At 54.5% G+C, this 23,848-nt stretch overlaps 2 protein-coding genes across 2 annotated transcripts; both read right to left on the bottom strand.

Annotated features, from left to right (window-relative positions):
- Positions 1-2,432: 2,432 nt before the first annotated feature.
- On the bottom strand, positions 2,433-6,734 carry UTS2R (urotensin 2 receptor). The gene is made up of 2 exons (XM_014865135.3): positions 6,501-6,734; positions 2,433-4,186 (listed from the first exon to the last, which is right to left on the bottom strand). The coding sequence occupies exon 2, from the start codon at positions 4,100-4,102 to the stop codon at positions 2,948-2,950; it is 1,155 nt and encodes a 384-aa protein (XP_014720621.3). The 5' UTR covers positions 4,103-4,186; positions 6,501-6,734; the 3' UTR covers positions 2,433-2,947.
- On the bottom strand, positions 6,710-18,712 carry TEX19 (testis expressed 19). Its single transcript, XM_070483934.1, has 2 exons — positions 17,993-18,712; positions 6,710-6,817 (listed from the first exon to the last, which is right to left on the bottom strand). The coding sequence occupies exons 1-2, from the start codon at positions 18,710-18,712 to the stop codon at positions 6,710-6,712; spliced, it is 828 nt and encodes a 275-aa protein (XP_070340035.1).
- Between the last annotated feature and the right edge of the window lie 5,136 nt (positions 18,713-23,848).

Raw genomic sequence — 23,848 nt, 5'->3', positions numbered from 1 at the left:
GGGGACGAGAGGACGCTCGACGGACGCTGTGGGTGGGGTCTGTCTGGGAGGCAACGAGGAGGCCCCTGCAAGGAGGACCTGGATTTCATTTCTGACCAGACCTGAGCCATGTGGGTTGTGGCCGGCAGTGTAAGGCCTGCGGGCCCAGCGGCCTCAGCCTCTGGCTTTCTGGACCTGAAGCTTCAGCCCTTTTGCTGGGCCATCCCTCCCTCCCTGATTCCCCCAGGCCTCAGGTGAGCCTGCCAGCTCCAAACTGGCAGAGGGCTCCCCACAGCAAGGGTACGGGCGCAGCTCCCTTAGACCTTTGTGAGCCTGGCTGCGTCACTTCCCCAGTCTGAGCCTCTCCCTGGCCCCTGGGACAGCAAGTTGGAGACGAACCTCCCTGGGTTAGGAGGAGACCCAGGAAGGAGCTTGTGCAGTGCGGGTACCCACCGTCCAGGCTCAGAGGGGTGGGAGAGATGAGAGCTGCTTGCCCCACCCAGCCGAGCCCCAGACTGTCCCAGGTATGGGCAGGGATCCCAGGGTCCTGGGGCTCAGGGCCCAGATGGACTGTCCTGGGACAGCCGGCCCGTGCTCGGGGGTCTGTGCTGTGAGGCTGGAAAGGCAGGCTTGGCCTCGCTCAGCTCAGGGCCTGGTGACCAAGAGGGACAGACACACAGATGGAAGGAGTCCCAAGCTCAGCTAAGCAGAGGCACAGCTTGTCTGCCTGGGGCTGGGGCCTCTCTCCCCGGGGCCACCATCTTTTACTTCCAAACAGCCCCTGGTCCCTAGCTTGGCCTGCAGGAGCCCGCCCCATATGTCTTCCCCTGTCCTGTCTCAGGGTGGCCACAGCCCCCCAAGTGTGACCATGCATCCTGAGAGGGAAATCACTGCCCCCAGCCTGTTCTTCTCCTCTTCCTCAGAGAGTTTTGTGTGTGTGTGTGTGTCTATCTCCAGCCTCAACCCTTTCCCGAGGACCCGCAGGCTCACCCCCAACATCTCTCACCACCGACTGCCTGTGGTCCCCCCCCCAAGGAAGGTGCCTCCCTCCATAGTGAGTCTGGATTGTTCTGTCCAGGCTGCCTCCCCAGCCAGAAGCCCTCTGGCTCCCACTGATTCTCCAGAATCTTGGCTGCCCCACTGCCTCCCACTACTGCTCTTGCCCTGCTTCCCCTGACCCCTGAAACAGGGCCCTCCTAGACAAGCCTCCCTGCCTATGCACGGCCTCACCCCACTATGTCCCTCCATGCCCCACCACTGCCTCAGATAAACCCCTGCCCCACCCCCGACACTCAAGGGCTCCTGGGTCAGGACGCGACCTGACTCTAGGTTTCATCTCCGCCCCCCACACCCATCACGGGAAACGGTACTCTGCCTGCTCCCTCCTCTACCCCTTTGCCCCCAAGTTCCCTCTGCGTGCTGCCTGGCACACCTGGGTGTCCCTGGAAGCCCAGCCTGGCACCTTAGGAAAGTTAACCAGGATGCTCAGTCTCTGACACAGAGCATGTGTCAAGGCAGGTCCTAAGTTTGGGGTCAAAAACGTAGCTTCCTCAGCATCACTCCAAGAAACGGTACAAAGAACATATTCACATGTGCAGATGAATAGGGGCCGTGGGGGTCCTGGTCTCCAAGGTTGGGGCCTTCTCAGCACATCTTGGAATCAAGACTCAGGAAGCAAAGATCTGGGGTCATGGTTACAGTGCAAACTTCAGGCCATTCTCTTCTGAAAACATTCGGGGTCCCAAGTGGGGCCAATGGTCTCAGACTCAACACCTAGGGGCTGCCGGTGGGGGTCTCCACCTGCCTGCACATCAGAACCTGGCAGGGCCCTGAAGGGGGTCCAGGTGCGGCCCAGGCTGGGACCCACCTGTGGGGCGGGAGCTGAAGCCACGACGCGGAGTGTACAGCTGCCAGGGGGGGTAGGGGGTGAGGAGAGGTCCAGAGCCTTCCCCGAGAGTGAGCTCTCTGAGGGTAGGGCACGGTGGCCTCAGTGTCCCCAGGAGGCCCAGCTTGAATGCTGCACATAGGAGGCACAAGATAAACTCTGATGCCGTGGGTATGATCCACCTCCCAACCCCTCCACCCCCCACCTCCCACCACGCACACAGAGCTGGGAAGGGAGAGACAGATGAGCTGCTAATGGGAGAATTCTGGCTCACAGTTTCAGTTTGGGGGCTGTGCTGCTGCCCTGGAGCAATGGCCCCTCTTCCCTGAGTAAGCAGTGGCTGGTCATTCCCTGCCTCGCCCGGGGGCCTGGCTCAAGCTGGACGGCACCCACCCACTGCGTCAGGACGGCCGGACCAGCCACCAGCAAAGGCCTCAAAGGAAGATGTGTGCCCACCAACAAGGCTCTTCCACCTGCTGTCGGGGGACATCCTGGGGGCTTCTGCTGGGTCCCTGAAGATATGGGTCCTCCACCCCTTGACATCCCACCCCAATGCTGAGGCAGGACAGAAGCACAGAGCTTGGAGTTTATTGTTCCAAGTGCTGAAGCTGTGAGGAATGGAGCCACACAGGAGCCGGGAGGGACTGGGGCTGGGGACACAGGGGCTGAGCACTGGCCAGAAGAGGGGGGGGTCCCGTGCAGGCAGCTTGTGTACCCGCCACGAGTCAGGGTGGGCACTGCCTGGGCGCTCACGTCCACTGCTATGGGTGGTGAAGACCTTACTCACCATGGTCTTCAGAAGCTGGTTCTGGGCCTGAGGCTCCTGTTGACCCTCAGGGACGGGCTGGGAGTGGGGCTTCTGGGCATTATGAGGAAGGCGGCTGATGGAGCTGAAATAAGCCACGGAGAAGGGAGAACAGGGAACTTTCCAGAAGAGGACTAAGGAAGTGGGGCAGTCAGCCGGGGGCAGTGGGGGGCTGGGAGGGGCTCCAGGCAGTGACCTGGGCTCTGGGACCTCTCCCAGCAGGCCTCCAGCCACCCCCTACCCCACTGACCCCAGTGCCATGTGGGGCCCAAGGTCACTCAGGCACAGACGCCCCTGGGAGCTGCCTGGGACAGCATGACGGTCTCGGTGGCCTGCTGGCTGGTGGAGGACAAGGAGCGGCCTGAGCCGCGCTGGAAGCGGACTCGGCACTGTGGGAAGCTGCCGGCGCCCGCGGGCCCACAGGCGCCCCTGGCCTGGAGCGAGCGCAGGCGGAAGTCACGGTAGTTCTTGGTGAGCAGCGTGTAGAGGAAGGGGTTGACGCAGCTGTTGCCGTAGGTGAGGCAGGTGGTCAGGTAGTTGACGATGCGGGCGGTGCGGGGCGTGAGCAGCTGGGCTGCGCGGTACTGGGACAGGAGCTGCCACAGCCAGAAGGGCAGGAAGCAGGCCCAGAAGAGCAGCACGATGCCCAGGATGAGGTAGAGCACCCTGGGGTTGGGCAGCCGCCGCGTCTGCGTGAAGGAGGCCCGCTGAGACAGCCAGTAGGCCCGGGCCAGGCGGACGTAGAGCAGCCCGATGACCACGCCGGGCCCCACAATGCTGGTCCCGAAGAGCAGCGTCAGGTAGGCGCGGTGGGCATGCTGGCCCCAGGCCGGCAGGCAGAGGCTCTTGTGGCCCCTGTGGACAAGCCGGATGGCCAGCATCATGGGCAGTGCCAGCAGCAGCGCCAGCAACCACGTGCCCAGCGCTAGGACCTTGCGGTAGCCCTTGGAGCGCTGCACCGCGTCCAGCGGCCTCAGCACGGCGGCGTAGCGCTCGCTGCTCATGACGGTCAGGGTGAAGATGCTGGCGTGCATGGTCAGGAAGTCCAGGCTGAAGAGGATGCGGCAGCCCACGTCGCCAAAGTGCCACTCCTTGGTCACGTAAGTAGCCACGATGAAGGGGATGCTGAGCAGGTAAAGCAGGTCGGCCAGCGCCAGGTTGACCACGTAGATGTACATGGGGGCCGAGGCGTGCAGGAAGCGGAACATAACCACCAGCGTGTACACGTTGCCTGCCACGCCCACCAAGCCCATGGCCGAGAGCACCACCCCGATGGCACCTGTGGCCACCAGGTCCTCTAGGGAGCTGGGCGCTGTCGGGCTGGCCCACGAACTGTTGAGGGATGCATTGGGGCCACCAGGCAGCTCAGGCACAGTGCTGCCTGCTGTAGCCAGCTCGGGGAATCTGCTCGCCGGCTCCGGGCTCAGTGCCATCTCTGCTGCCTCACACGGGGCTCCGGGCTGGGGCGTGATGCTCCTTTGGACACAGACGGGGCATCTGTGGGCAAGAAGCTCGTCCTGCAGGAGAAGATGCCCATTAAAGATGCCCAGGAGGCCATGTGAGGTCACACTTCCCATCAGGTTGGGGGGCCTGCAGAGGGACGGGGCTCACCGACTCCCTCCTCCCCCTGGGGACTCCCTACTCAGAACTCTGTCACTCTGCCTCGTTTTCCCCAGCTACCCAGGGGACCAGAGAGCCACCAACCAGCTGCCCCATGGTGTGCCCCAGCTGCACCTCCACCTGGGGCCTCTGTGGTTGACTGGACTTTTCTGAAAACCAGTGCACAGCCCCTGGGGGGTGGGGTCAGCAGCAGATGGAGATGGGAGTCCTCCCTGAGTCTCACCTTCTAGGTGAATGAGCAAGGGAGCTGTGGGTACCGAGTCCTTTCTCCCAATTTATTTCTCGTGTACATTTTAAAAAATATGTTTTCTTCAGATTGCAAAAGTATTATAGGCTGACTTTAAAAGTTTAAGTAGGAAAATATGTGTGGTGAAGAAGGGAAAGCCCTTGCAATCTTCCTTTATCCATATGAGGAAAACGAGCTTTCATTCCCACCTCTTACTGTCCACAAAAATAATTCAAGATGGACTGGGGACCTGCATGTAATGAAATCAATCAACCAGGCTTCTGAAAAACACATGAGACTCTCTGCACGACCTTGGATAGGCAAAGATTTCTCAAAAAGGAACAAAAAACACTAACAATAAAAGAAAACACCGATCAAGTGGACTTTATTAAAATTACGAACTTCAGTGAGAGAGTAAAAATGTAAACCCTGAACTGGGGAAAGATTGTCAGAGACAGATAAAAGACAAAGGACAAGTAACATGTCAAAGAACTACAAATCAATAAGACTAACAACTCATTCAAAAAAAAAAAAAAAGACAAGATTTAAACAGGAACTTCTCAAAAGAGGATATCCAAATGGCCAAGCAACACATGAAAAGATGCTCGACATCGTCAGTCATCAGGGACTCGCAGATCAAAACGAATGCACTCCCACCAGGAGGGTGGGACGCAAAGGGCAGACAGACACCCAGCGTTGGGAGCACGTGGAGAACTGGGGCTCCGCTTTACTGCTGGTGGGGCTGCAAAACGGTGCAGCCGCTTTGGAAAGCAGTCTGGCACTATCGGTAAAGCTGGACTTGTGCACGCCCTCCCACCCACCAGTGCCACGCTCAGGTTTGTACCCAAGAGGAAGGAGGGCAAATGTCCACAAAAAGACAAGAGCAGCTTCATTCCTCATACCCAGGAGCTGAGTCTACTCAAACATCCACACATGGCAGCGCAGATAACAAACTGTGACGTCTCTGCAGAAATGCTCCTCAGCCGTGAGGACGATGGAAATATCCTACAGTCAACAAGGTGCGGGAAACTCATACACTATGTTGAGCGAAAGAAATTGGACAGAAAGACAACACACCGTGTGATTCCATTTATAGAAGTTCAGGGACCGGCAAACCCGACAACACAGAGGAGGTCAGAGCACGGAGGGTGTCACCCCAGAGGGGACCCTGCAGCCCCCTGCTGGTCCTGATCTGGGTGGGTGGTGACACAGGCATAGACACATGTAAACACTCATGGAGCTGCACACCTAAGATCTATGCTTACTGTATGACGACTATCTTCACAAGAAAAAAGAGGCCTAAAACGTGGGAATACTTCCACAGAGAGGGGAGGCCCCGGTGCCGCCTATCTCCTCCCAGCCACCGATAATACCGGCTCCAGGCTTCTCCCTCCGCTCCTCCAGGGTTGACAACGATGAGGATAAACTCGAGACCGTCCCTCCAGCCGATGCCCGGGCAGACCCTGGGGTGCAGAGACGCCTTCCAGGCCCCTGTGCCCACGAGATCCGGCCCAGCCTCTGGTCTGGCGAGGGGAGCTGGGGGTCCTACCGGCCAGAGGCCCCTGTGCAGGCTGCGGCCGCGGGTCCCGGTCCCAGAGCCCTCCCGCCCAGCGCTGCCCAGGACCCGAGCTGGGGGGCGCGGGATTCCCCAGCCCGAGGCGGCTGCGCGCCTCGGGCCGCGGCGGGACAAGCGGCTGCCGGGGGCCGCGCCTCGGAGCACCGGAGAGAAGCGAAGCCCCGCCGAGCCCGCGCGCACCTGCGGCTTCCCGGTCCTCCCTCGGTCCCTCGGTGCCGCCACCTGCGCGGATCGCGTCCCCCGGCCTCCCCTGGCACTGGCATTCCTCTGGCCGCCCTGGGGCTCGAGGAGGGCTAAGGGCGCGGGCGATTCCGCTGGGATAGTGCGGGTCGGCAGGGAGGGCGCCTCCTGCCCAGCGCCCCCGACCCCGCGCTCCGGCCGTGGCACTCGCGGCGCCCTGCTTGCTCACCTCAATAGCCGGGGCAGCAGGATGTCGCAGCCGGGGGTCGCGCTCAGGGACGGCCGCCTCTCCGCTGCACGTCTCCAAACGCTCTGCGCGGAACTTTCCCGAGGGCTCCGCCCCGGCCGGGCGTGCAGAGGGCGGGGGCCTCCCAGGGGCGCGCGGCGGAGGGAGCCCGTCCGAAGGTCCCACCAGGAGAGCCGCGCTCCGAGCCCAGGTCACTGGTCGCCGCCGCCACCTGCCCGGCCGCCAGCTGGGAATGCGCCGCGGCCGCGCGCCAGCGCCTGGATATTAATAACCCGGGGCCGAGGCTCGAGGGGGCGGCGCTAGGGGAGCTGGAGGGACGAGGGGGGCAGCGCTGGGGCGGGCGGGCGTCGAGGGTAGGGCAGTGGGGAAGGGGTCGCGCGGGGAGAGGTCGCTGGGGGCGCCAGGGCTTGGAGAGGAGAAGGTGCCGAACCCGAGGTGGGGCACCTCTTGTGGGACATGGACCGGTCACGTCGCCGCTCCGGCCCCGGGGGCCGTGTCCGTGGGGTGAAGCCGCCTCCCTCCCGTCTGCCCTGGCCAACCCGCAGCCTCTCCGCGGGGTCTCTGCTTCCCGCCTTTGCTCCTCTGCACCAGCACACCCCAGCTGTCAGTGAAACCCTGGACCTGCCTGCCCGCTTAGCGCGCTTAGTGCGGGGGACACTAGGGGGGCGGGGGACGGGGACGAGGCAGGCCGCGACCCTGTGTCATTAATGACATTCACAATGTTGTGCAGTCATCAGCATTTCCAAAACCTTTTTCTCGCCCCAAACAGAAATTCCGTCCCCATTAAACAACTCCCCATTCCTCCCTCCCCCCAGCCCCTGACAACCACGGTTCTCCTTTCTGTCTCTGTGAATTTGGGATATTCTAGGAACCTCAGGTAAGTGGAATCATACAGGATTTGTCCTTTAGTGTCTGGCTTCTTTCACTTGGTATAAGGTCTTCAAGGTTCATCCACACTGTAGCACGTGGAATTTCCTTTTTAAGGCTGAATGGTATTCCAAGTGTACAGACCATGTTTTGCTCTTCCATTACCCATGATGGACCCTTGGGTTGACTAGAGCTGCTCTTTTGTTTAATGATTTCCTGTTCCTTTTATGGATGATATTCCTTCCTTTATCTCTTTGGAAAATCCTAACCATCCATATTGTCGGGTCTTTTTCAGATGACTCCATCATTTTCAGGGAGCCTGGGACCCTCTGAGCACTGCTCCCCACTCCTCGTTAACAGAAAAGGACCCCGAATCACGCTGATACCAAAACCTGACAAGGACACCACGAAAAAAGAGAACTACAGGCCAATATCACTGATGAACATAGATGCAAAAATTCTAAACAAAATTTTGGCAACCAGAATTCAGCAATTCATCAAAAGAATCACACATCAGGATCAGGTGGGATTCATACCAGGGACACAGGGATGGTTCAGCATCTGCAAATCAATCAACGTCATACACCACATCAACAAACTGAGGAATAAAAACCACATGATCATCTCAATAGATGCAGAGAAGGCATTTGACAAGATCCAACAGCCATTTATGATAAAAACTCTGAACAAAATGGGCATAGAAGGAAACTACCTCAACATAATAAAGGCCATATCCGACAAACCCATAGCCAACATCATACTCAATGGGCAAAAACTGAACCCCATCCCCCTGAAAACAGGAACGAGACAAGGATGCCCTCTATCACCACTCTTATTTAACATAGTACTGGAGGTCCTGGCCAGAGCAATCAGGCAAGAAAAAGGAATAACAGGAATCCAGATAGGGAGGGAAGAAGTGAAACTCTCGCTGTTTGCAGACGACATGATCTTATATATAGAAAACCCCAAAGAATCCATTGGAAAACTGTTAGGAGTAATCAACAACTACAGCAAAGTTGCAGGGTATAAAATCAATTTGCATAAATCAGTAGCATTTCTATACTCCAGTAATGAACCAACAGAAAAAGAACTCAAGAATACAATACCATTCACAATCGCAACAAAAAGAATAAAATACCTTGGGGTAAATTTAACTAAGGAAGTGAAGGACCTATATATTGAAAGTTACAAGGCCTTTCTGAGAGAATTGGATGACGACATAAGGAGATGGAAAGACATTCCATGTACATGGATTGGAAGAATAACCACAGTTAAAATGTCCGTTCTACCTAAAGCAATCTACAGATTCAACGCCATCCCAATCAGAATCCCAATGACATTCTTTACAGAATTAGAACAAAGAATCCTAAAATTCATATGGGGCAACAAAAGACCCCGAATTGCTAAAGCAATCCTGAGAAAAAAGAACAAAACGGGAGGCATCACAATCCCTGACTTCAAAACATACTACAAAGCTACAGTAATCAAAACAGCATGGTGCTGGTACAAAAACAGGTGCACAGATCAATGGAACAGAATTGAAAGCCCAGAAATAAAACCACACATCTATGGACAGCTTATCTTTGACAAAGGAGCTGAGGGCATACAATGGAGAAAAGAAAGTCTTTTCAACAAATGCTGCTGGGAAAACTGGAAAGCCACATGTAAAAGAATGAAAATTGACCATTCTTTTTCACCATTCACCAAAATAAACTCAAAATGGATCAAAGACCTAAAGGTGAGACCTGAAACCATAAGGCTTCTGGAAGAAAACGTAGGCAGTACACTCTTTGACATCAGTATTAAAAGGATCTTTTCGGACACCATGCCTTCTCAAAGAAGGGAAACAATAGAAATAATAAACAAATGTGACTTCATCAGACTAAAGAGCTTCTTCAAGGCAAATGAAAACAGGATTGAAACAAAAAAACAACCCACTAACTGGGAAAAAATATTTGCAAGTCATATATCTGACAAAGGCTTAATATCCATAATATATAAAGAACTCTCGCAACTCAACAACAAAACATCAAACAACCCAATCAAAAAATGGGCTGGAGACACGAACAGACACTTCTCCAAAGAAGATATACTGATGGCCAATAGGCACATGAAAAGATGCTCATCATCGCTGATCATCAGGGAAATGCAAATCAAAACTACACTAAGATATCACCTTACACCCGTTAGAATGACAAAAATATCTAAAACTAATAGCAACAAATGTTGGAGAGGTTGCAGAGAAAAAGGAACCCTCATACACTGCTGGTGGGAATGCAAACTGGTGCAGCCACTATGGAAAACAGTATGGAGATTCCTCAAAAAATTAAAAATAGAACTACCATACGATCCAGCCATCCCACTACTGGGTATTTATCCAAAGAGCTTGAAGTCAGCAATCCCAAAAGTCCTGTGCACCCCAATGTTTATTGCAGCACTGTTTACAATAGCCAAGACATGGAAGCAACCTAAGTGTCCAGCAACAGACGAATGGATAAAGAAGATGTGGTACATATATACAATGGAATACTACTCAGCTGCAAAACAGAACAAAATCATTCCATTTGCAATAACATGGATGGACCTTGAGAGAATTATGTTAAGTGAAATAAGCCAGCGAGAGAAAGATAATCTGTGTATGACTCCACTCATATGAGGAATTTAAAATTAGGGACTAAGAACAGTTTAGTGGATACGAGGGGAAAGGTGGGGTGGGGGGTGGGCACAAAGGGTGAAGTGGTGCACCTACAACATGAATGACAAACATTAATGTACAATTGAAATTTCACAAGATTGTAACCTATCAATAACTCAATAAAAAAAAGAAAAAAAAAAGAAAAGGACCCCGAGTCCAGTCACTCTTGACTCAGGAGAGTCTCTCTGTCACCCCACCACAGCTCATGAGCAAGGGGACTCACGGACAGGTCTTGCTCTCATCCTCTCCCTCTGTGGGCAGGTGACTGGCTTTGTCGTGTTTGGGCCCATCTGCTGCCTTTGGTCCAAACACTCTGTGACCTAGGATATGCCTGGGTCACAGAGAGAAGCCTCCAGGAACACAGCCTAGGGTCTGCTGCTGAGGTCACTGAGCAGCCCAGCCTGACACCAGCCCTCAGGCCACAGACCAGGACTTACAGGTGACGGAGGACAGCATCATCCAAAAGTGTAGGTCAGCTCACTGCCCTTCTAGGAGCAGCCTTGGTGCCTCCTCTCCTGGTCGTGGCATCCTGCAGAGCCGCAGGCCACGAGGCCCATGACCTTCTCTCCATTTGCATCACGAGGAAAGGACAGATGCCATCCAGCATGCATGCTGTACAGACATTGCAGTCAGTGGTGAAGGGGCTGGACTGTCCTCAGTGTGGGCAACAAGGAGTGGGTAGAGTGAGGCCCAAAGCTGTTGATAGCTGGGGACATCCCCTTGAGGGGCACTGTCAGGTAGACACCTGAGAACCCTCTACTGCACAGGTGACCTTGGCCTGGACCTGAGAGGTGCTCTCTGCTCAGCCCAGAGCCGGGGAGGGGTGGGGGGGGGGGGGCGGTGAGCAGGGCTCCTGCAAGAAACTGAGGAATGTCTGGGGCTGCTACTGCCCTCTGGGGAAGTTGGGGCCCCCACCCCTAAAACCTAGTGTGCTCTGTGCAAAATTAACTGCCCGCCTGTGACTCACTTTATGGACCATTAAATCATAAATCATAATCATCCGGCTCCTACTTTCCACACATGTGACTTTAAAGCTTCGCTCTGCACATAATGGGTTCAAAATATTCTGAAATGATCATTTTTCTGCAAGAACTTGTTTCCAATTGTATTACAAGGTTCCACGGAAGATAAGCTTCCTAGACAGAGTCTGGCCTCATGGGTCTCTTCATAGGTGTCCATCCAACCCAACTACAGACGCCTTAAAGAGGCACATCCTGTCACTGCTCCCCCTCCCCCCCAAAAAGCCACGGGGGAAGGTAAAGAGGAGTGGACAGGACCAGGGGTGGGGAGTGCAGGCCAAGATGCACCCTGACACAGTCCAGGCCAGTCCCGCCCATGGTGCCCAGCAGAGGCTGCCTGGAGCCTGCCCAGGGCCGTGGGCTCACTGCACTGCCCACGGTAAGGGCATCTGCCTGGAAGGAGGTCCCCAGCGGGGACACACCTGCTGCCCCGCAGTCGGCAGGTTCAGGCGCCGCAGTCAGCGGCTCGCCATCCTTTTCCAGGAGACCCTTCCCTTTGGTGCTGCTGCTCCGATTCCTGCTGTCAATTTCTGAAACTACAGTCTTGCCAGTCCTGGTTCCACACACCCCCAGATCTGAGACCCAGCTGGAGGGACGATGCTATCAATCAAACCAACTAAAACATTCGCAGGTCTCCAGCTGGGGGCGGCCCCTGTTAATGAGCAGAGAGCCCCAATATCTGAGCAACCCGAGGGACTGAGGCGCTAAGGCCGGCACGGGGCATTGTGGAGTTCTGAGTGTTCCCCCACCAACCCCCGGGCTTGGGACGGCTGACACGCAGGGAGAGTGAGGAGCGAGGACAAGTTTCAAGTACATATAACACTGTCTTCAATCAGAGTCCACCCTTGGGGGCGACCTGGGGAAGCCACGTGGGCCCCTGCCTCCTAGAGAGGTGCTAGGGGTCCTAACACTGCAGCCTGCCTGGTCGCAGGGGTCCACTTAGGCTGGGTGACCTGTGGAAAAGGACCCCAATTCAGGATGCATGAAGCCTCACGTTCTGAGTGAAGAGGCTGGATGCAGAGCCCCCGAGAGCCCTTTCAGGGATTACAAAGGTGGGAGTCAATGCTGGAGTGAAAGTAGAAACCCCAAGAGCTCCAGATTTCTCCTGCAAACAGTACTAGTGAGGCCACGTGTCCCCACTGTGTCTGAGGGTCTAACCCCACGTAACAGTACAGAGGCTCCTTTCCCCTCAGCGTGGCCACCCCAGTCCTCCCTGCCTCCTCGGGAAATAATGAGGTCAAGGGCCCTGCCTCCTTCCTGAGGCCTATCAGCCCCATCCATGAAAACAGCAGTGGGGTACCCCTGCCCTGAAACTAATGAAGGGGCTTCTGTAGCAGCCAAAATCCAAAGGGGTGGGGTCCCTTCTCCTGCCGGTCTCCTGGGGACTTTCTTTACCATCATCACCATCAACTTCATCCCCGTCTCCATCAGCACCGTCACCACCACCATCATTTTTACATTCACACAGTGCATTACACACACCTGGGTACCCCGATCTAGACCAAGTGACAGTCTTCTTCCATACTTGCTTCACACTGTTTCCGGAAACAACACATCCCTAGCCTTCCACATTCCCGTTCTCCTCCTTCCCTGGAGGCACCATTGCCCTGACTTTGGAGTGACTCAAACTTTTTTTTGACCACGTCTTTTGCATGTGCGATTAATAATGTGCTTTAAAATTTTCCTAAGTGAGACTGTATTGTTACCAAAAGTTCAGTCTCTGAACTCAGTGCCAATCTAAATAAGGAGAACAGCGTTTTGGGTGAGAAGGAAAGAAAGCTTTATTTTCTTTGCCAGGCAAAGGGAGCAGCAGCCAGCTAGAGCCTTAGGAACTGCTGGCTCCCCATCAAGAAGTGGGTAAGGGGTTTTAAAGCTTGCGAGGAATGAGGCTGCTTGTAGAGAAGGAGCCTGTGGCCTTGCTGGCTGGAGCTTTCCCACCAGCCTGTGTTTGGCCTTGTGAGGCTGCTTGCAGGAAGGAGAATGGTGACATAAGGGAATCCACAGGCGGGTATCCTTGGTTGTCTGCCTGTGTGGTGGATGGTGGATTCTGGTGCCAGGAAGTCAAGGAGTAAGAAGGGAAAGGGGAGGAGTGCTTTTGGTTTTTACCCCCATATGTGCTGGATTTAATGTAGGGGAACTGATATCAGGGTCAGTATCAATACAGTGCCTATCCTTTGCACTTTTCTCTTTTCTCTCAACCTGAGAGATGAGAGCTCATTCACCTCTCTGAAAGGCTCTGTGGAACTCCACGCACATACCCCAGGGAGCCCCTCCACTCCATTTCTAGGGCCAGATCTGACCAGACAGAGTCAGGCAGGGCTCTGGGCTGGACACAGAGAGGCCAAAGAGGTCTGGACTCCAGCTGCCTTGGTGTGAATCTGGGTATCTTCCTTGTCAGCTGTGTGGCCTTAGGGGAGCTACCACACCTCTCTGTGTGTCAGTTTTCTCATTGGTAAAATGTAAAAAAGGTCAGGATAGGGCCGTCTTAGTCCTCAGTTGTCTTCTCCAACTAAGACAGAAAGTTCTAGAGAATCCTGAGAAATGTAAAGAGATTTCTGTCTGCAGAGTGGGGCAGGGTCCCTTTTCTCTGAAGCAAGCTGCCTCTACCCATGTTGCCCCCAACAAAGGAACCGTCTCTGTGGCAGACAGTTTACAGAGACACTTGGTCCTTCCTGCAGGGTTTCCACCAAGTGCCCAAGGTCCAGACACCACAGGCCACCCTGGAAACGGAGGCTCCTCCAACACACAGTTGCCCCCCACACCCTGGGGAGAAGGGCTCAGACTGGTGTAGGCCCCTCTGGGACGGGGGGAGCCGCAGGCCTAGTTGTAGTCCATAACATGGACACATTTCCTGGTAGTGTCAGTTGACATGTTCCCTGGCCTCTCCCAGGGCTGAGAATGATGTCAGCACATCACAGTAGATGTCTCTGGAACGGGCTTGTACCGCAGAAGGCAGAATGCCACACACCCTGTATTCACCTCGCCTCCCTTTGGGCCCCTGCCTTCTCTGTTTTGCACTCTGTCCACCTCTTGCGTAGACCACTCCCCCCAGACCCACGCCAGGTCTGCACATATGGGGCCAGGGCAGCGTCACCTGACAAGATACAGGATTTTCAGTTAAATTCAGGTTTCTGATCAACAATTTTTTTTTTTTAGACTGGCAGCTGAGCTAACAACTGTTGCCAGTCTTTTTTTTTATTTTTTTGCTTTTTTCTCCCCAAATCCCCCCAGTACACAGTTGTATATTTTAGTTGTGGGTCCTTCTAGTTGTGACATGTGGGACGCTGCCTCAGCATGGCCTGACGAGCGCTGCCATATCCATGCCTAGAATCTGAACCAGTGAAACTAAACGCTGGGCCGCCAAAGGGGAGCGCGCGAACTTAACCACTCAGCCACCAGCCCCAACAAACAATTTTTAACACTACTTGGAACACCTGCGAGGGGCATCCCTCCACTCAAACCTGCCCAGGCTGTGAATATAAATGAGCGTAATTGTTTGTGATGCAGCTTTGAAGAGAAAAGAAAGCCACCGTGTAGCTGTATGCAGCTCAAAGGCCAGCATTTGCATTAACAGCCAGAATTGACAGTAGCTGTTTTAAGCAAACAAGTGGAATAATTCACATTGAGGTGGTGTCTGGAGGTGGGGGTTCTTCACGGTCCTCTGGGAAGTGAGCGGACGGTCATACCTACCTTCGGACAACGTGCTACAACTTTCACATTTGACTTTTAAAAATTAAGCTGAGAGGCCAGCCCGGTGGCGTAGTGGTAGGGTTTGTGCGCTCTGCTTAAGTAGCCCGGGGTTCGTGGGTTTGGAGCCCGGGTGCACACCCACACACCGCTCATCAAGCCACGCTGTGGCAGCGTCCCATGCACAACATAGAGGAAGACTGGCACAGATGTTAGCGACAATCTTCCTTAAGCAAAAAGAAGAAGATTGGCAAGATACTAGCTCAGGGTCAATCTTCCTCACACACACACAAAAATTAAAATAAACTAAAATTAAAAAATTGGTTTGTCCCACAACTAGAAGGACGTGCAACTAAGATATACAACTGTGCATGGGGGGGTTTGGGGAGATAAAGCAGAAAAAAAAAATTGGTTTGAAATTCACGTTACATAAAATTAACCATGTAAGTGAACAATTCAGTGGCATGTAGTGCATTCACAACATTGTGCAACCATCACCTCTGTCTAGTTTCAGACATTTTCATTACCTCAGAGGAGACCCTACACCCATTATGCAATACTTCCACTCCCCCTTTTCCTCAGGGCCTGGCAACCACTCATCTACTACTTTCTCTATGGATTTCCCTATTCCAGACATTTCATGTAAATGGAATCATACAATATGGGGTCTTTTGTGTCTGGCTTCTTTCATTTAGCATCCACTTGCATAAACCTTTTTGAGGTTCATCCATGTCGTAGCATCTATCAGAACTTCATTCCTGTTTACAAATAACGTCTCATTGTAGGGACATGCCACATTTCATTTATCTGTCCACCTGTTGGACATGTGGCTGGTTTCCACTTTCTGGTGATTGTGAAAAGCGCTGCTGTGAGCATGTACATACATGTTTTTCCTTCATTTGGGTAGACGCCTACGAGTGGAATTGCTGGGTCAGATGGTAATCACACGTTACTCTTTTGAGGATACATTTGATCATACTTCATTTTCACCATAACCTTGTGAGTTGGTGTTTTTCCCCAATTTCAGATGAGAAGAGCTGAGGAACCAGCTATAGCCTCATGACTCAGGGCTTGGGCTGCTCGCTCCTGACCTGTGCATCCTGGAGCCCTGCAAAGCAGCTGGGCCATCAAAAAAAAAAAGTCTGCCCAAAGCAAGGGTTTGCTGGAATAATGAATAAATGCACCGTTTAACCCGGAGGGACGAAGAGAGGAGGGGATGAAGGCAAGACCACTCTGGGTGCGTTAGGGAAAAGAGCCACGTGCACGTCCAAATACACACTCCAAGTCACCAAATGCTCGCAGAATTACGATGTGTTGAAATGTTTCGAACGGCCACCGCATTAATGCCTTTTCTGTTTAATTAGCATCAGAAAACTTCATGACTTAACGCCTGGAGACTCACTTCTTTTTCTTTTTTTTTTTTAAGGTTTTATTTTTTTCCTTTTTCTCCCCAAAGCCCCCTGGTACACAGTTGAATATTTTCATTTGTGGGTCCTTCCAGTTGTGGCATGTGGGACGCCGCCTCAGCGCGGTCTGATGAGCAGTGCCATGTCCGCACCCAGGACTCCAACCGATGAAACACTGGGCCTCCTGCAGCGGAGTGTGAGAACTTAACCACTCGGCCACGGGGCCAGCCCCTGAAGACTCACTTCTGAAAGATACGTGAGAGGAGGACTGCCCTCAAAATTTGATGAAAGGACCTTACTGCTGCTGTTGATGCCTAACACCGCAGTAAAACTCCCCAGAGCAGCCGTTAGACCTGGATCCTCCAGTGAAAGGGACACAGCACATCCTTCAATCACTGGAAGGCTGTGCCAGCTAGAATCCACCAACAGACTTTGGAAACCTTGAAATGGGCCATTCACAAGAAGCAGCTGCCAATTAAGAGCTTCTTCCCTGCCCACCACACCCTGATGACCAGAGGTCCAGAGCCCTTCTTCAGTGAGTGTGCCTCTCCCTCTGTCTCACGAACATTATTAGCATCCTTTACACATGGTTCTGTCCATAAATTTTTCAATGTCAGGGGCACAAGTTATATTGACCAAGATCTGTTTGACGACACACTCTCATCATTATTCAAAACATGGCCCTTCTTTATTTAAAGCATGTGAACGTATTTTACAAATTGAAATGAATACCTGTGAAACAAACTCCCAGCCAAAAAACTGACCAGAACAGTCACTGTCCTGTGCTACTCCCACCTTCTTTCCCCTGCTCACAAGGGATTGAAATCTGTCAGGTGGCTAAACCTGCACACTGAGATGACAAGGCCAATCAACTAGGACGAGCTGAGGGATGACTAGCACAGGGGTTTAATGCAAAATTCTTATAGCTTCATTTAACTAAGTAACATACAAAGAAACACGAACTGAACAAACTGCATAGAACCCCACCGCAGACCACAGTCCCCACTGACAGGGTCCTGGGGAGCCGCAGAGACCATCCAGGCAAAGGCAAGCACATTTCCCCGTGGCCGCCAGACTCTGGGGAGATCCAGGGACTCAGTGTCACACTTGAAACGTCCCTCCCCATGGACAGGGCAGGCCGCTGCACAGGTCCGTGTCCTGTTGCCACTTCACATGCTGCACAGCAACCACTCACGAGGCACCTCCTGGAGAGCGTCACATTCCTAACTCCGTGACATTTGACACAGAAGCACTTCTCTCCCAGTTACAGGCATTTGGGTGCCTCCCCTGAGGCCGCCACAGGTCCCACTTCTCAGTCCCCAGGACACTCCCCATTCTTCCTCCACACCCACAAGTCCCCATCCTTTGCCAAAATGCTCCCCTGACCATCATGAAGGGGCAGCTGCCAGTCCTTCCCAGTCTCAGGCGTCTGGGGGCCGCCAGAACAATGTGAACACTTGGGCCTCAGTCCCTCAGTCCTGGGGCCCTGGGCTGAGACGCTGGAAATAGGGCAGCTCCCCCAGGCCCGAGGCTCTCCCCAGGCCCTCTGGACCCACTGCTCCGGGTCTCAGCGGTGCTGGGATCCCTTCCTTGGGTGGAGGACAGAGACCCAGATGCTGGCTCCCCCTCCCGGACCTCCCTTTTGGTCCAGGGTGAGTAAGAGAGGATGGTGAACCCCCTCTTAAGCAGAGCTGTGTCTGCAGGGACCAGCTCTTCACTCTGCCCTGGAGAACAGGATTCCAGAACGCTCAGCTTCCACCTGTGCAAGTCCTGCCCGGGGGCTGCATCCTGGAGCCTCACCGCCCACACCTCGCCCGGCTCCAGCAGCAGCTCCCAGCACCCCTCCGAGGCCCGCACGGCCCACGCCGGCGTCATCTTCCGGAAGTAGACGGCATCGTGGCAGCCCACCATGGACACCACTTGCAGGTCCCCTAACCAGGCCTTGGCCTCAGCGGGGTCCACGGCCCGGGTGGTGCCCAGCTCCAACACCATGGGCTCCCCGGGGTGCAGGTCCAGGCTGAGAAATCTCTGCCACAGAAGAGGGGGCGATGGCCAGTGCAAGCAGGTAGGGAGGCCCCCGAATCTCCAGGGAAGGCCCTGGGTCCAGTCAGCATCCTCAGGACCCAGGCCCAGGGGGGTCGCATCCTGAGGCTCCAGCTCGGTGGGCACAAAGTGGTAGTCCAGCCCCACCTCTTCAGACTCCTCAGGGGCCGACGCCAGGCTGCCCGACCCCCACGCCGCAGACGGCCCCTGCGCAGGCTGCCCCTGGCCCTGCCCCCAGTTCGACCCCGGGGACGCCCCCTGCGGAGGTTCCGCCTCGGCGAGGTCCATCAGGTCAAAGTCCCAGTCTTCATCCTCCCAGATGTCCGACTCCAGCAAGTCCCTCAGGTCCAGAAAGGCGGTCTTGAAGCAAGCGAAGCACAGCCTCAGGTGGCTGCCGTGCTGCAGCTGGTACAGCCAGGACGCGTGCAGGCAGGACATGCCCTCCCCCGCGTGCCGCGCGCTGACCGGGGGACACATGTCGCTGCCCGCCCCCGCTCGACCGACCGCGTGGACGCAAGAGCGGACCGGCGGGCACCGTGGGGACTGCAGGGGGTCCGGCCTCGGGGGCGGGGGAGGAGGGTCAGGAGGGAGAGGCGGAGGAAGGTGTTTCTTGCAGGGGAGTCCGTCGGGAGCGGGAGGAACCGGTCCTGATTCCACGGGGACCTGCCGGGGCTGGGAAGACTGAACTTCCAGAAGTTTCTTCAGCTTGTGCAATTGCCCTGTCCTCCGGGGAGCTGCGAAGGAGAAGCCGGGGAGGTTCAGGCCCTGGCGGCAGGTGGGAGCAGACCCCGCAGGCCGGCAACCCGTGAGGGGGCTTCAGACCCGCCCCGGGAGGCTCCGCCTCTGCGCAGCTCCGGGGCGGGGGGGGGGGGGGGGGGGGGGGCCCTCCCCGCCCACCCCGGGACCCCTGCACCCGGTGGCCCCCCGAGACCACCCACGGGAGCTGCGCCTGGACGAGTCCCTGCTGGGCCACGTGTATGCTGCGGCCTCCACCCGCCCGCGTCCCCCAACCCTCTCCCACCCCGGTCACAGGGCCTCACCAGGCGGGCGCCGGGGAAAGAAACACCCACCCCCTGCCCCGGAATATAAAGGGCCAACTTCCCATGGTGCTCTGGGCGCATCTGCATATCTCCCATGAGCCTCAGCCACCAGGACGTGGAACTGCTGAGTCATCCCCCCAGGAGCGCCCGGCCCCCCAGGGCAGGCCTGTACCCCACCCCCCCCCCCCCCCCGCCTGTCCCCCGCGTGGTCGCGCCTGAACTTGGTTCCTCTGAGCGCCGAGGAAGCCATTTGCGCCCCTCTTTCCCTCTGCAGCTTCTGAGACGCGCGGGCGAGCGTGTCCCTGTGGCCACCGTCCCTTCGAGGGGCCCCTGGGGACCTGCCTGGTCGCGGCCCAGCCGTCTGGCTGAACGTGGGTTCCGTCTTGCCGTCTCTTGATCGAAGGTTCTTTACGGGTTTTGGAAACCCACCCATCGTCAGTTATTTACGTCCTGTGCACGTTATGGTCTGTCCATATGGTCGAATGTGTCCATCTGTTTTTAGAGAAAAAAGGGTTTTGGTCTTTGTAAAGAACATCTTCAGTTCCCCTAGACGACACTGTTAGTTTCTTGTATTTTCATCATATTCTTTCACATTTGTTTGCTTTGTAATTTTTCGTTTAAAGGTAAGTTGCTTCTGTAAAAAAATATAACACGAGTATAGATAGATGGCTTTTTAAATCATTTGCCAAATTAATCAAGTCATTCAGCCTTTCCTTCCAAATTCCCCGATTAGTGCATCCAACTGCACCTGCCCGGTCCCCCCCAGGACGTCTGACAAGTGTCCCCAAGGGTACAAGTCTCTGTCTGGACTCCCGGTCAGCAGCTGGGCCTGTGCTGGGCAGTGCCTGCAGGGGAAGGCATAGCCTGCCTCTGGAATTAGATGACAGCAACGTTCCTTGGATCAGTGGTTCCCAAATTTTTGATCAACAAATGGCAAGCGATAGGATGTATTGGAGTATAGGAGGAAGCCATTTGGTGTAAAACTAATTTGGTCTAACCTTGCTTTTTCCAAAGGGGCCTGACGTGGCTGTTGAGCATGCGTTGTATATCTGCTTTAAGCATTTGCTACATCTCAAACACAAGAACAAACGCCCTGAAGATAGAGGTGCAACTTCCTCCACATTGGCATTTCCTTAAGGATAAACATCTCTCCATAGGCTAGGAATTGATTGCTGTGCTCACCTGTGACCACCCAGCTCAAGACAGCAGACCTGCTCCCTGCTGTGTCCGTCAGTCCCTGTGCCGAGGGGGCAATCTCGTGACTATTGTAAAAGGGACGTTTCAGTCACATGTGATACATTCTCTTTGACGGTGTGTAGCCACTCTGTACACCCCACTTCTTTGGAGTGCTCCATTCCTTTGTGGAAGGACTCTCCCGGGCTATCTGGTCCTCAAATCTGGCTCATAATAAACTCACACCACTTTTGATTTATAGATCGGTTATGAATTATTTGGACTGACATTTTGCTGCAGTTAAAATTCTCTTGGGAGTTTGAAAGTCCCAGTGTCCATGTCACAGCAAGTGGCAGACACCCTGAGGCGACCCCCAGTCAGTCTCACTCTCCCCACGATTGAAGGTGGAAACCGTGACTTGCTTCAGACCAATAGACGTGGCAAGGGTGATGGATGTCACTCCCTTGACTATATTAGCATATATATGCATTCATTATTGTATCTATTATATGTAGTATACATTACATTTTATATCCATACATACCCTCATGTATTTATCTATATTTGTACACATATGTGTCATGTATATGTACTTACACACACACATGTATATATATACATATGCATACTCCAAGCAGACTCCTGCTCCCTCCCACTGGTCTTGAAGAAGGAATCAACCCTGCTGTGAACTGTCGGTGGAGGTTGGAGCTCTGGGGAACCTGGCCCTTGCCTGCTGAACAGTGACTGGGACGGACCCAGTTCAGAGGGACGGTGGCTGCCTCGGGTAGTTTGGAAGAGCATGTGGAGTTGGGGGTCAGGGGAGGTTCCATGACCTGCAGGGATTTCGTGTGTCCTCTCTCTGGCTGCTCCCAGGGCTGGGACACTAATGAATAATAGTGATGCTCCTGGTGAATTCTCACTTGTCTGCCAAAACCAGCAAGCCGCCACCTCCCTAGCTTCACTTCTGGTCTCTCTACACACTTTTATCATCGCCTGTATTGCTGTGTGTAATTCACTTGTTTTTCTGTTTCCTCTCTGGGCCAAGTACCCAGAGGGTATGGCTGAGTTGGACTCGGGTCTCTGACACAGAGAAGAGACTCAGGACACAAAGTGAAATCGTCAGGGGGACATTTTCTTGTTCCCCTTCTCAATGTCCAGGGTCATCAGGCCTCGGTTCCACCCTGACATCTTGGTGGCAGAGCCTGTGCCTCCACTCTCACATGCCCCCAGCTCCCGCCTGCAGCAGGTGAACAGAGCTGAGCCCGGGAGGGTCATGTCCCCACAGCAAGGATGCACAGAGCTGGCACGGGAACCGTGGCCCATCAGAGCCTCCACTGCCCAGGCCCCCTTTGCCCACCTCATTCTGGGGTTCACGTTTCAAGGGGCCTGCCCTCAGCCCCAAACCTCAGTGGCTTCTGCAGTTACTGTCATGACACATATTTATTCTAGGAGCTTAGGAGAACATAGAAATCCGTAAAGAAAATTCAGTAACTCCCAATACCATCACCTTGGCTCATGGCCTCCAGGGTCCTGGTGGGGCTGGGCCACCCAGCTCTGCTCGCCTAGCTATGAGGTGAGCGTGTGTCAAGCAGGGAAGAGTGAAGGCACTTAAACACCGGGAGAGGGCAGCCCTAATCCTCCTCCCCTTCTGGCACTTCAGATCCACAGGGATCCGTATGATCTTGTGACCCAGAGGACAAAGACTTGCTTCCTGCGGAGCTGTCACCATCCACTCATTCATGTTTCATTGCTCCATCCTCTCACCTGTTCAACAGGTGCTAAGTGGGCGCCCCTGGTTCTGAGCACTGAAGCCTTACCAAGGAGCACTAGTGGCGTGCCAGCTGCCCTCTCAGGAGGCACAATCGTCAGAGGAAGGAGGTGGAACAAAGGGCCAGCACCGTGCTGGGACAACAGGGACCAATATTTTGAGAGCAGCTGTCCCACATCGGTCAGCCGGAGAGGCTTCTGAGAGGAGTCCCAAAGTGGCCATCCACCGTGGGACGAGTGTGTGTTTGTTCTCTAGGAGTTATGGAGACCTGGGCTCGGCCTCCCAACATCCACACCCTTCAGAACACTCGGGTTGGGCCTCGTGAGGAAGGATCTAGAACTTCCCATAGCTTGGGGCAGCCTCAGACCTGTTTGTGTAGGTCCTCAGGTCCCTTCATCAAAAATGGAGGCCCAGGGACGAAGAGAGTATTGAGTATGGTGCACGAGACAGACAGAAGAGAATGCATTATTCATGACAGGAGGATCACAACGGGAACCTACGAGAGGTCAGAGAAAGACGTCGACGTTTACAGGAATGAGTTTAAAATTGCAGAACAGCATGTCCATTTTGGAAACTGGGAAATAGCATCCGTGCCCAAAGGTAGGTTTTCATCAGGACACGGCCAAAACCGTGGAATGTTGCACACCCACAGAAAAAAAGTTTTTGAAGAACTAATGTAAAATCATCAGATCTCTTAAGTGAAAAGAAACAAAAGCAGGTTATAAGATCAAGTACACAGTGTTGCTTTGATTTTATGAAAGAAAAAAGTCTGTGGCCATGTGTGCAAGTGCTGAGTGTGATGTACACAAGTGGGTTCCTGCCTGTGTGAACATGTGTCAGGTGTCACGTGTCTGTGCCCCACGTACGTGTGTTGGGTGCCACGTGTCTGTTGGCATATAAAGAATGATGGGAGAAATACACCCACATCAGCTGAGAGTATCTCTGGGTGGTGGTATTGGGAGTTATTGAATTTTCTTTACAGATTTCCGTATTCTCCTAATTTCCTAGAATAAATATGTGCTGTGACCAGACCTTCAGAAGCCGCTGTAAGCCCCTGGAAGTGCTTCGTGAGGAGTGGTGGGCTCTGTGCCAACCCCTCCAGGTTGGACTCTTGGGCCCAACCTTCCCCCCACCCATCTCCGTGGGCCGTTCTCAGCACCCGCCCATCGGGCTCCATGAACTGTGACTCCTCCTGGGCAGGCGTCGGTCCGCCCTCCACACTTCCAGATCCCCACCAGGGGTGGGACAGAACACTGGGGTGAGGGCTGTCACCATGGGGCCACAGCAGGGCTGGGACCTCCTTCCTGGGGTCTTCCACTGCCCAAAGCCCTTTGGGGGCTGACTTGAGAGCCCCTGGAATCTCCCTCAGATTCTTTTATGTCAATGCTTGTGGATGTCCGAAGTGTCCATCCAGCCCCTGCGTGGCTGCGCGTGCCCATCAGCAATACCGTTGCCACGGTTACTTCCAGGCAGCCGAGGCCCTGTGCCCAGCTACAGCAGGCATGAGAAGAGCCAGATTCAGGGTGAACATCCCCCCAACAAGTGAGCATCCTGTCTTCCCGGCGTCCCCGGTGACCGTCTCCTTGTGCAGTGACCACCAGCCCCGCCCTAGTCGCACTTTGCCCAGGACGC

This window comes from Equus asinus, chromosome 13 (genome assembly GCF_041296235.1).
Source record: "Equus asinus isolate D_3611 breed Donkey chromosome 13, EquAss-T2T_v2, whole genome shotgun sequence".
Classification (NCBI taxonomy): Eukaryota; Metazoa; Chordata; class Mammalia; order Perissodactyla; family Equidae; genus Equus; species Equus asinus.
Note: the sequence above shows the minus strand (reverse complement) of the source record. Positions and strands in the feature narration are given on the sequence as shown.

What these genes read in the sequence shown, in the direction of transcription:
- UTS2R (XM_014865135.3), bottom strand. Translation starts at nt 4,102, where the DNA reads ATGGCACTGAGCCCGGAGCCGGCGAGCAGATTCCCCGAGCTGGCTACA.
- TEX19 (XM_070483934.1), bottom strand. Translation starts at nt 18,712, where the DNA reads ATGTGTCCCCCGGTCAGCGCGCGGCACGCGGGGGAGGGCATGTCCTGC. An exon ending in AGCCGGGCGAGGTGTGGGCG is followed by an intron (nt 6,818 to 17,992) that starts GTGAGGCTCCAG and finishes CAGCTCCCCTAG; the next exon opens with CGCCGCCCCCTCGAGCCTCG.